Source organism: Mytilus trossulus, chromosome 3 (assembly GCF_036588685.1).
Source record: "Mytilus trossulus isolate FHL-02 chromosome 3, PNRI_Mtr1.1.1.hap1, whole genome shotgun sequence".
In the NCBI taxonomy this organism is placed as follows: Eukaryota; Metazoa; Mollusca; class Bivalvia; order Mytilida; family Mytilidae; genus Mytilus; species Mytilus trossulus.
The window spans coordinates 24,287,342-24,299,555 of NC_086375.1; the positions used below are offsets into that span (position 1 = coordinate 24,287,342).

General features: G+C 33.0%; 2 protein-coding genes across 4 annotated transcripts; one reads left to right on the plus strand and one right to left on the minus strand.

Moving 5' to 3' along the window:
- Positions 1-328: 328 nt before the first annotated feature.
- LOC134710561 (uncharacterized) lies at positions 329-1,570 on the minus strand. Its single transcript, XM_063570931.1, has 2 exons — positions 1,156-1,570; positions 329-750 (listed from the first exon to the last, which is right to left on the minus strand). The coding sequence occupies exons 1-2, from the start codon at positions 1,568-1,570 to the stop codon at positions 329-331; spliced, it is 837 nt and encodes a 278-aa protein (XP_063427001.1).
- Positions 1,571-3,577: 2,007 nt separating this feature from the next.
- LOC134710766 (proton-coupled folate transporter-like) lies at positions 3,578-11,683 on the plus strand. 3 transcript variants are annotated; one of them, XM_063571164.1, is made up of 5 exons: positions 3,578-3,737; positions 6,102-7,363; positions 10,116-10,199; positions 10,921-11,077; positions 11,376-11,683. In XM_063571164.1, exons 2-5 carry the CDS (start codon positions 6,250-6,252, stop codon positions 11,419-11,421), a joined length of 1,401 nt encoding a protein of 466 aa, XP_063427234.1. In that variant the 5' UTR covers positions 3,578-3,737; positions 6,102-6,249; the 3' UTR covers positions 11,422-11,683. The 3 variants fall into 3 exon arrangements, with proteins under 3 accessions (XP_063427234.1, XP_063427233.1, XP_063427232.1); XM_063571163.1 differs by having other exon boundaries at positions 3,578-3,718; XM_063571162.1 differs by lacking the exon at positions 3,578-3,737 and having other exon boundaries at positions 5,957-7,363.
- Positions 11,684-12,214: the final 531 nt, after the last annotated feature.

A 12,214-nucleotide genomic window follows, 5' to 3' on the forward strand; every position in this document is an offset into this window, starting at 1 on the left:
TTAATGTATTAGAAATCTAGGAATAGGAGATGATAGAACATTTTGTGGCTCATTTTTTATTTTATTTTCAAACTGTGGAGTGCTACCTAATGGCTAGCTGTTGCCCGACTCCGGATGCGGCGATTTTATCGCTGTGTTGGAGACCCTTTATTGTCTCTTTGACACATTCCGTATTTCCCTTCTCAATTGTATTAGTGAATTTTTCAACAAGACAATTAAGAAAGATTATAAGGTGTAAGCAAAGTATAATTATTATTATTGTCATGTGTTCCGGACTATAAAAGAAAAACACAACAAGACCATGCAGATATTTAATAATTGTGTATCATTAAAGCTTCCACCCACTAAATGTGGTGCGATGAAAGTCGGGAGCGCTTATTATTGCTTTTCCACCTAGGTGAGTCGGATGTGTCCGAATGAATACAACTTCACCCTGATTGACTTCAACGACCACTAAACCTGTTGTGGTCCTGAAATAAGATCCGCCTTGCGCATCGCACATGGCGGCTCCAACCACTGCAGCGTTCACTACTATTTGTGTAATACGTTGTGCGTGAATATCACAAACTACTGTCCATGTGAACACATAAATTCCATTTTCAGGAACAGTAAACATTCCAGAAAACTTATTGTAATGTCCACCAACATTTGTTTGGACACTGCGGAAAACTAATATATGATTCAGAGCTGGAAGTTGTTCATTTGAAGGCATATATGCATCAAAGGCAATGTTCCCTATAGTTTGACTGCCTGTTAAATATAAAGATAGAGTTAAAAATCAGCCGCGTTTTGTTTAGGTTTAGAATGAAGGGTTCCAAATGTAAAGGTGAAGTTATAATATTACGAATAACACTGCAGGCATGGCTCTTTTGCAGCAATAGTTGCTTATCCTTCTAGAGCAGATGCATGTGTCCCATTTTTTTTTTGTGAAGCTTTTTCATTTGATTGTTGTTTGTTATTTTGATGTTTTTCTTTTTCAAGATAATGATGGCGTAGTCTGTTTTATAGGAATATCGGGTTTTAAATGCCTATTGGTATATTCTTCTTATTTTTAATAAGCTAGACAATTTAGGTTTCTATCTTGGGAAAAGACCCTTTGGGAACACTTGTGAAAAAAATACCACAATATTGTTAGAGAGCTTATGAATAACATACCACTTATACGTCGCTGCGGTTGAAGAATAGGAACAGTGATTCCTTTCGGTGACTGTTTAACCGAAACATCATCTGTTCTGTTATTTTTTACACTAACGTATGTTTCTTCATAGTTTTTCTGCACTTTAGAATCGGAATCAGCCGTGACGACATTTTGTTTGGCTTTATCGAGTTTTCTGCATTCACAATCTGCAGATTCCAAGATGGCAATTCTGTTTTCAAGCTTCTTAATGACATGGATTTGATTTTCAATAGTCTCTGATAGCTGTGTGTTGACTTTCTTTAGTTCTGATTGTTGCTGTTTAATTTGAGTGAAAAATGTTTCTACGTGTTTCCATTTTTCACTGTCACTTAAAATTGCGTCTGCTGGAAGAATTAAACACAAGAAAAGACTGCAAACTGATGGTAGTCCCATAATGTAATAATTTTATTATTGTTCTACAATAGACTTACCATGTCAACGATAAGGAATTTTATTCTTATCAAATATAAGTTGTATGATTTTAAAGACAGAGTTAAGTATCAGAGTTTCGTTGCGCTGATCAGTGTGCCTTTCCTGCTCTTTATCTAGCCTAAATGAGAAATGCGTTGTCTTCTTAATGTGGAATGCAGAATAACTAAGTTAACAAAAAGAATATGTTTGTACTATTAAGGGAATGGTTTTGATAACTATTCTAAACAAAAACAAAGTCACTTTCTACATTACGCATAAATTTCAAATATAGGCAGATTTGAATTCTGTATTCTGTATAATATTTTCATGACTAGCATTTTTTTACTCGGTATAATATTGTGTGGACTTATGTTTTTTAAAAGTTTTGTTTTCCCTTTTCCCACTTTATCGATTTGAAAAGTTGTGTATTTCTGTTCTATGCCATTATTGCAATTAAACTGCGATTTTTTACCTGTAAAAAGATAGGGCATTTGCGCTTCAAATACTATGGACATTTTGGATTACAATTTTGACTCACCTGTAATAAATTGACCGGACATTTGCGCTTTTTCCTCATAGTCGTCTACCTGCAAATAAATTTTACTTAAACTTTATTTATCAAGTCATTATAGTAAGACAAATGGTCCAGAATCCTTCCATATCCACTATAATGAACAGTTCTACTCAACTCATCCAATTTATTTATTAAATATATATTTGGAGAGTATCATTTAACAACAGTCGGCGAATTACATTAAGATTCGTTTTTTATGATGAACAGGCATCCCAGTCAAGAATTTAGAAAGAGAAAATTTAGTATTTATTTGAAATGTTGCCGCAATACCAGTCAAAACAGATAATGCTAACATAATATTACAGGTAAATTGTCGGTAGATCACAGGATGTTGGCATTCAAGGAATAAACCGTCAGCACTTCTTAGCCGACATTTATTATCATTGATATGGTCATATTTATAAATTAACTGTTTACAAAAATTTAGAATTTTTGAAATGCTAAGGCTTTTTTACCTCAGTAATAGATTACCTTAAGTGTATTTTGCAAAACTTTTAGGAATTTTGGTCCTCAATGCTCTTCAACTTCGTATTTTATTTGGCCGTTTTAACTTTTTTGGATTTGAGCGTCACTGATGAGACGTGTGTAGACGAAACGCGCGTCTGACGTAAATATAAAATTTTAATCCAGGTATCTATGATAAGTTTATTTCATACCATCATAAAATCTTGTTCTTTCGAAACAATTTGTAATTTTCAGTAAGAAAAAGTAAGTGGGGCTATACAGTCCAGCAAACAGAATCCTTCGTCTAATCCGCCAATGCTTGATCTTTTTTAAAGATCTTTTTAACCTACAATTTTGATTTATTCAATATCTCATTGTGGTCCGACGGATGATAAGTTTGTGGTGAAGGAATTTTTTAATCAGATTTTTTAACCTGCCTTAATTAGTCTTCCTTCTCTACGGTACTAAAAAGTGAAATATTTTGTCTCACCTGTGACGAAAGTGGCGAAAACAAGACTGAGTCCGGCGTCGACGCCGTCAACATCGTTCAAGTTTGTGATAATTTATACAGACAAATCTGGATTAACTGTATTCTAAGCGTACAGGAATATGGAGATAAACAGTAGGGTTAAATTGTCCTTAAATTCTTTACAACACTTATATATAATAAGATATTTTAAACTTTTTTCGTTTTTGTAATCGGAAGACAGTTAAGAAACGGTTAACCAAGAAGGAAGTTATATTGTTGAATTTAGAGACAGAAATAAGTTATATCTACCTTTTAGCGTAGAAAATTAAAACCCATTTCCTTATTCCTCATCTAAATATGGAAATTCAAAAAGAGGACATTGACTAGCGTAAGTGGGCACTTTGAAAGACACTAAAACATCTAATTTAAAACAATATATATATATAACTAAAATAGAACATCGATGGAAAATAATCCTTTGATAGCTTCACATGTGCATTTCTATTTTTGGAATATGATCACTTGAATACCTGTGAAATTTTATTGCTATTTCCTTATATGTGTGCATATGTTGTTTTCAATCGAGAGTTTTGATAAATCGTAGGATGTTATCGTATACACATTGTTATTTCTGTTTCTTAAGGTATGTGTTTAGTAATGAGGTAAGTTTGTAAAAATTGTTCAATTTATGTATATGTAAATCTGAACTTTTTTGACAGATGGATAAAATTTGTATTGGTATAGCGCATTAAAATGGAAATAACGGTGATCTATAAATCATCACCTTCAAACTAACGGTGTAGTGAAACGTGTATTAGTTGTCTAGCAAATAACACAATTTTTTATTTCACAAAAGTATGATGTAATGTTTACTCTAGAATATAAAATATCCGCCTGGATGGTGCTTTGTTGGTCGGACTACAATCATACTGAAAATTGACATTTACCCCTTTTCCGTCAATCAAAAAGAGCAAACTTCAAGACTCAGTGGGTTGCAGTCAAAGTACTAATCTGACAAGAAAGGATCGCATACATCATACTGTATGTCGTTTTCTACTTTGTAAAAAGTACGGTTCAAAGTCTCGATCTAGCGTAAAATGGTTCATATTAATTTCGTATTACTTCATATTAATTTCGTATTACTTCATATAAATTTCGTATTACTTCATATGAATTTCGTATTACTTGGTATATGTTATCATTCTGAATGTGCAATTGATATTTGTGCTGATCATTCGTCATTAACTTATCAAGTGTTCATAGATTTTCCTTTTGTATGAAACAATATACCGTAGTTAATTCGCACACAACATAATTTTGTTTTGTTGATGTCGTTGGGTAAATGCATGGATGCTAACCCGGGCGGATCCAGCAATTTTCAAAGGGGGTGAGGGAGAAAAAAAACATATTTTCCTATTCAAATGCAAGTGACGTTAAAAAAAAGAGGATTTAAAACCCCATGAACCCATCCCCTGGATCCGCTATAGCAGTTCAATATTTAATATAGTACATTTAATATAGTATGCCTGTACCAAGTCAGGAATATGACAGTAGTTATCCATTCGTTTGATGTGTTTGGACATTTGATTTTGCCTTTCGATTTTGGATTTTCCTTTTTGAATTTTCCTCGGAGTTCAGTATTTTTGTGTTTTTACTTTTTACAGCGATGACATAATAATGAGAAATGATTAAAAACCTGACTTTTACTAGACCAACAGACTTAGTCGTTAAGATTAACTCATAGTCTACGAGAAGACATAAGAAAATGTGTGTGTGTTCTTTTCGTGTGTTTGGCCTGCACTCCATGCAGACACGTTCTCGAATTTAACAGCACCAGGCAATAGCTTAATTTGTTTTATGCTGCTTTTCTTTCTTTTTTCTTTCTTTTTTGAGGAATGGGAATCTCAGTTCAGTGCAACAGTTATTTATTTAATTTGAGTAAGTAAGAAGTTAAAAATTTATCTGAATGAGGTAATTCTATCTATAGTTGTGGTTAAAAAAGGAAATTTATTGATTAAATGTTAGTCAAAAAGTACATTAAAAAAAAAATTTAAACTAATTTGGGAGTTAATTATACTATAAGGTTAAACTTCTGATTGTTTGCATATCAAACAATTGCAAACATCTAGAAATTTTGTCCAAATAATATTTTGATAGTAATTAATGGTTGATATAAGATTAAACCATATTTAACAGGTATTCTGAATTAACAACCTCAACTTCAATTTCATTTCTCGTCAAAATCCATACTGGACATCACATAACGATGACTTGTATGCATGCGAGTAGTGTGATGCGCAAGGCACAAGTACAGGCAAAACAAAAATGAGCTAAGACTGCTGGAATATAATGAAAGCTAGCGCAAACGGAAACCTTATTAATTTGGATATCATCAATTCCTGTCCTCATCTACACGTATGATTATTCAAAACGAAGAAAAGAACAGTTAAAACTGAAAACAGAAAATGAAAACTGGGAACCAAAAGAGTGTCAAAGAGACAACAACATATCCAAAAAGAGAAAAACAGTCCAATGCCAACCAACGGGTCTTTAACACAGCAAGAAAACCCCGCACCCGCTTCAGCTGGCCCCTTACACAAATGTTTATGTTAGTTAAGAGTAAAATGCAATGTTAATTTGTATTTTCCGAGTCTCCCATCAGCAATTGAAATATGACACTTATATAATGAAAGAACAAACCACATATTTATTGTTGATTAGTATGTTCACGTCTAAACATATTATGTGACAATCTAAAAAATCAAGTGCATATCATGTCATTGTTACATATTGTATTAAATGTACATGTATCATCATATTATTACATAACCTGTTCTCATCAGGGGGATGGTTATCATTTAAAAACATTAATTTATCATGTCCGGGATCTTGACATTTGATTGTGAAATATTATCATGATTTTTTAAGAGACACCAAATAGGCATTTTTGAGGAAGTGGATGTCTGAACAAATCTCACTTACATATATGCAGGAAATATATACTTTTTTTTTAATTTTCATTACAGGCACTTCATGGGCAAACTATTTGGTGCGGTTGAATAGTTTTCATCTTCCTTTCCCCAACAACGTTATAGTTCCATTAGTTATTACATAATTTGTAGTACAGATATGTGAATAAAAACATAGATATCTGGGATACTTAAGACTGGAGCGATGAATTCACCCAATGAGGGAACACCGCTGATACGACTTGCTCAAAATGATGAGGGATCGTCATTGTCGCGGATTTTCAGATGGACTCCTGTGGAATTGCTTGTTGTTTTACATACAGTAACCATTGTGGCACTGGGGACAGTACAAACTTTCTACGTCATCGATGAGACGGCTAAAAAGCATGGTCAGAAACACATTGTACGACATGCCGAAAACTCCTGCTACCCTGGAAATATCACAAACACGTCTCACATTAACGATACAAGTAGCATTATTCAAAAGGAGTCTGCTGAAATAATCATGTATTTAGGATTTTGTTCAACATTCGCTTCTGTAATTCCAATATTCTTGCTCGGTTATCTCTCGGATTTCTTTGGGCGGAGGGTGATGTACATCACATCTATTTGTGGAACTGTTTTTAAAGAACTAATCTTGTTGTTAACAGTTTTACTACGGCTACCCATCTGGGTATTGTACATAGGACAGATAGGCTTTGCATTTACTGGTACATTTAGTGGCTCAATGGTTCAAATTTTTGCAACTGTTTCTGACATTACTCCGCCAGGAAAAAAGCGGGCTTTCCGCATAACTGTAGTCCAGGCAACCGGAATGTTGACAGCGGCAGTAACAAATTATGGTATGGGATACTGGATACTAACCGAAAGATTCCGAGAACCAATAACTATGAGTTTAGCTATATCTATGTTGACGATATTTCTAAGTATATTCATTCTTCGAAAACCTACGGAGCACGATTCTCAACCAAAGAGCCTTCTTGGTCCATTGAAATTATATATAAGAGACACACCACAGCACAGAAGGCAAAAGCTATTACTGTGTTTGCTCGTGTTTTTGTTGTCCTCGTCCTGTCTACAAGGAAAACTCGAATATCAGACTTTGTTCCTTATGCATCAACCTATCTGTTGGAATGCATTCAATATTCAGGTGATGCATGCTATTCAAACGCTGGTTAATACAGTATGTGTTGTCGGCATTGTTCGACTGTTCCTTAAATTTACAGAAGATGTTATGGTACTCTTGATTGCCTCAATATCTGGTATTGCGTCTATGTTAATATTGGGGTTTTCTGTGACCAGTTGGATGGTGTATTTACGTAAGTAAATAAGTTTGAGTAATACATTATACCTTCTCCATTGATTGCTAGCGTTTGATTGTGTTTGTTTTTATGAATATCTCTTTTTTAAACATGTTTGTGAGCGCCCAAACCTCTCCTAACATGGTATATTGGTGTAACAGTACAAATTGTTTTTTTCTGGATGCAATGAAACTAACGGTATATTAATAGAAAATCCATAGTAAATATACCTGTTATCAACATGATAACTTAGTAACATTCCAGCAGCACCTGCATACGGGGTATATATCTCCCAATTGATACGATATTCCCATGTTTACATTTCCTATCATGATTTTCTTGATAGAGGGTTGCTGCTCACAAGGAAGCTATTAAAACAAGAGTTCCAAATGGGGAAGTTGAAATCATCCCTTCGTAAATTTTGCGGACGCTATCATGAGTTTGTTGACCGTTATGGAATAACCGTTTCATAAATGATATCGGATGTGTTTCTTACGTCATAACTACAATCTCCTTCCCTTTCATGAATGTGACCTACCGAATTAGACTATTTACCGGATTTGTTATCACATACCGGTAAGTAACACGACAGGTGCCACATGTGGAGCAGGATCTATTTACCCTTCCGGAGCACCTGAGATCACCCCTAGTTTTTATTGGGGTTCGTGTTGTTTACTCTTTAGTTTTCTATGTTGTGTCATGTGTACTATTGTTTGTCTATTTGTCTTTTTTCGTTTCTAGCCATGGCGTTGTCAGTTTGTTTTAGATTTATGAGTTTGACTGTCCCTTTGGTATCTTTCGTCCCTCTTCTTTAGTAATTAATTGTTCAATCATATGACCACATTTTTTTCAAATCAACGTGAAACTTTCATTGCAACACCTCTCGTGAGAGGTTAAGCTATCTATAAAACCAGCATTAGAACATGTTTGTACTTAGTATGTAATATGACCGTTGTTATCCCGTATTCGTTCGTTTGATATGTTTTAGCTTTTGATTTTGCAATTTGATTACGGAATTTCCGTTTTGAGTTTTCCTCCGAGTTCAGTATTTTTGTTAATTTACTTTTTAGAAGTATCTAAACGTATTGGGTGAAAAGCATCAGAAACGTCTTGAAAAAAAACGATATAACCGACCTGAGCCACGTGAAATCATTTGATGAAATGACTATTTTATATTTTTTGCTGTAAAACTGCCCAGGTTATATTATATATTGTAAGGTTTGAACGCTCACAAACATGTTAACACAACCACATGCACATTTGTGTGTATTGCTTTCTGTCATATTTTTTTTACGTATATTACTTTTTTTTAAATCATGCTGTTGCCTTTTTTTCGCTTGAACTATTTCACGTTTTGTCATGTCGGATCCGTTTATACTTGTTGCTTGCTACTAGTATTTGGTATGGGTTTCTTCATTGTTGAAGTCATTACAGTGACCTTAAGCTATTTAATTGAACTCTGTTGTTTCATTGGCAGTTATACCACTGTGAAATCGCCTCGTTTCATATTGACCATAAAACTTCATTAAGTCATATAGACAGTGTTGTTATTTTAGTGACATTTTTCAACATTGTCATATAAGCGGGAGATTTATCTTGCCATGAAACCTGGTTCAACCCACCATGTTTCTTAAAATGCCATTTTATCAAGTCAGGAATGTTGCAGTTGTTATCAGATAGTCCGTTCCTTTGTATGTTGTACTTCAGTGTGTCTGTTGTTCCGTTGTTTTCCTCTTATGGTTGATGCGTTTTCCTCAGTTTTAGTATGTAACCCCGATATTTTTTCTCTCATTCGATTTATGACTTTTGAACAGTGGTATTTTATTGTTGTCTTTCATTATTAAGCACCTCAATCAAAATCAAAACAATCAGAATTTTTAGCAGATAACACAATGAATACTATTTTATATTGGCTTTGTTGTGTCGTAGTTCTCTTATACTTGGTGCGTTTCCCTCAGTTTTAGTTTGTGACCCGGATTTGGTTTTTCCTTATCGATTTATGAATTTTGAACGGTGGTATACTACTGTTGCCTTTATCTCTAGCATCAATGGAAATTCACAGTTTAAGGATTTTGAACTTTAATTTTAGCCAACACGCCAACATTTATTCTAGCAAAGATGACATTAGAAAAGTTTAACTTTGCGGACTTTTAAAACAGTATTTTTTTTGCCTTAAAAATTGAAAATTAGAAATTCCGGGTACTAGCTTACTATTGTTAATTTGTTTAACATTTTGTCTGGCGTACTAAATTACAATCTTGGTACCTTTGATAATTATTTACACCACTGGATTGATGCCACTGCTGGTGGACGTTTCGTCCCCGAGATTATAACCAGCCCAGTAGTCAACACTTCGGTGTTGACATGATTATCAATAATGTGGTCATTTTTATAAATTTCCTGTTTACAAAACTTTGATTTTTTCGAAAACCTAAGATTTTCTTATCCCAGACATAGATTACCTTAGCCGTATTTGGCACAACTTTTTGGAATTTTATATCCTCAATGCTCTTCAACTTTGTTCTTGTTTGGCTTTATAAATATTTTGATATGAGCGTCACTGATGAGTCTTATGTAGACGAAACGCGTGTATGGCGTACTAAACCATAATATTGGTACCTTTGATAACTAATTAGGCTGACTAATATAACAATAATACCTTTTTAGACAACGACAAAAGAAGATAAAATGCTTTCTTGTTTTTCTTTTATTGGTGCTTTTTTCTTGTATTATTTTGTTTTCTATTTGCTATTTTGTTTTTATTTTACAGATGTTATTTTTGGTTTTGTTTCTATTTCCATTTTTCCGGTAATGCGTGCCATGATGTCAAGGGTAGTTGATCCTCAAGAGCAAGGTATGATACAAACGACTTATTTTATACATGAACTCTATATTACGGGACTTTAAGTTTGTCAATGATACAGCAACAAAAAGAATATATATCCAGTGATTGACAGGTCCATAAACCACTCTAGCTACAATAAGAATATACTTGCCCGGCTATACACACGTGCACGTGTGCTTTTCAATTTTTGGCAGTTATAGAATATGTTTCCATAACCATCACGAATTATATTTTTTCTGGATCTAGATATTCCAATTCTGCAGCCTTCGAGGTCCAAAGGGTTATAAAGAATTATTATTCGTGGTTCATGATAAAAGACTTTTCTTTGTATTGTGTACTACCAAAAGGGCTCCATTCAGATCTAAATGTCCATTGCGTTCAACGTGAAATCACCGAGTACTATTTCACATTCGCTTTTTTTGTAACTGACATAAAAAAAAATAGTTTTAGAAAAGATTACCGATACCAATGGCTTGTAGGATGAACTCATTCTCATTTATATCGATTATTATCGAGTAACTATAACGTATTTACAACTTTTTACTATTTTAAAATTTTCTAGACTTTCGAAATAACAATTACTAGTATTTATTTACAGTTACACCAATCATGAACAAATGAAAAGTGTGAATAAAATATACATCCAAATAAATTTCATGTAATGTAATTTATTAGCACATTTTATTCATGAAGTCCTACCATCGGTTATGTGTTTATATACTTTATTTAGGATTTTTGTTTGCAAGTATTGCTGGTTTGGATGAGTTACAAGCAGCATTAACCGGGGTTGTATATGGTAAAATGTATACGGCGTCTGTTGATTGGTTTCCTGGATTCATATTTCTCATAATGGCGGCAGTGTTTTCCGTAGCGCTTGCTGGTTCTATGTAAGTAGTGACTTTTATATCTATCAACTTCCATCATCATTGATTGTAAAAAGGGAGAAATCGTTCGGTTTAGATTTTTGAAATGTGCATCAATTTGTAAGATATTTCGACAAAATGAGGAATTCAGTGTTTATTTTTACAAGTACGAGTTTAAGCTGTCCTTTAGTTAACATATTCGGAATTGTTCTTTGATTATCCATGATTATTGTTGTAATTGACGAGAGTTAAATTTCCAGCGTATCTTTTTTCCTTTAACAGATACATAAGTATAATAAATATTCTTTTCTTTCTATTACAGAATACTTTATAAATGGCTGAAAGGAGATAGGCCCGATAGAATTTGAAATAAACCAAAATGGTGGAATTATGTCGTAAAAATGGCAATTTATTATCCGAAACATTTTTTTACCCTATGCTTTTGTTACATTTTATATTGTTTATTTGTAATAACATGAATCTTTTGTTAATGTGTGGTTTCATTTTCATATGTTTATCTTTTTTTTGCAACATTTTGTCCTTAATAATTTGTTCCAACATGAATTCTTCTTGTATGTGTATTTTCCACATTATTTAATCATAATATTATATACATGTAGTAACTTTTTTCTAGTTTTAACCAGAATCTGTCTTTCTATTTATGTTTTCATTTTTTTTATTTGTATGCTTTTGTAGAATTTGAATATTGTATAAATTATATTTGTTTTCAATGAATCTTTATTTTAACTTTATATTTGGTGTGTTTTTCATATATGCTATTTCAATATTGGTTATTTGTGTCAAAATTAATATTTCTTTTATGTGTGTGTTTGTATATGCTTTTGCAACAAGTTTGTTTAATTTTAGTGTGAATAAACCGTTTATTTTTTCCACAGTGGTTACTTACTTAAAGTCAATGAACAGTAAATGGGTTAAGTCCCTGCTAAAATGTTGCGAATAACGTTTGTTGAACTATAACTGAAAATCAACAAAATACTGCATTAATTTTACATCTTTCGTTATCTGAAATTATACTGATAGACTTGTTTTTAATATAGCTGAATATCTGTATAGAAAGCACATACAGTCGTCGAAAAAACTTTCTTAAAACCATCATATTATAGAAAAACTTTACAAAACATCAACTTCTAGTAATTTTCT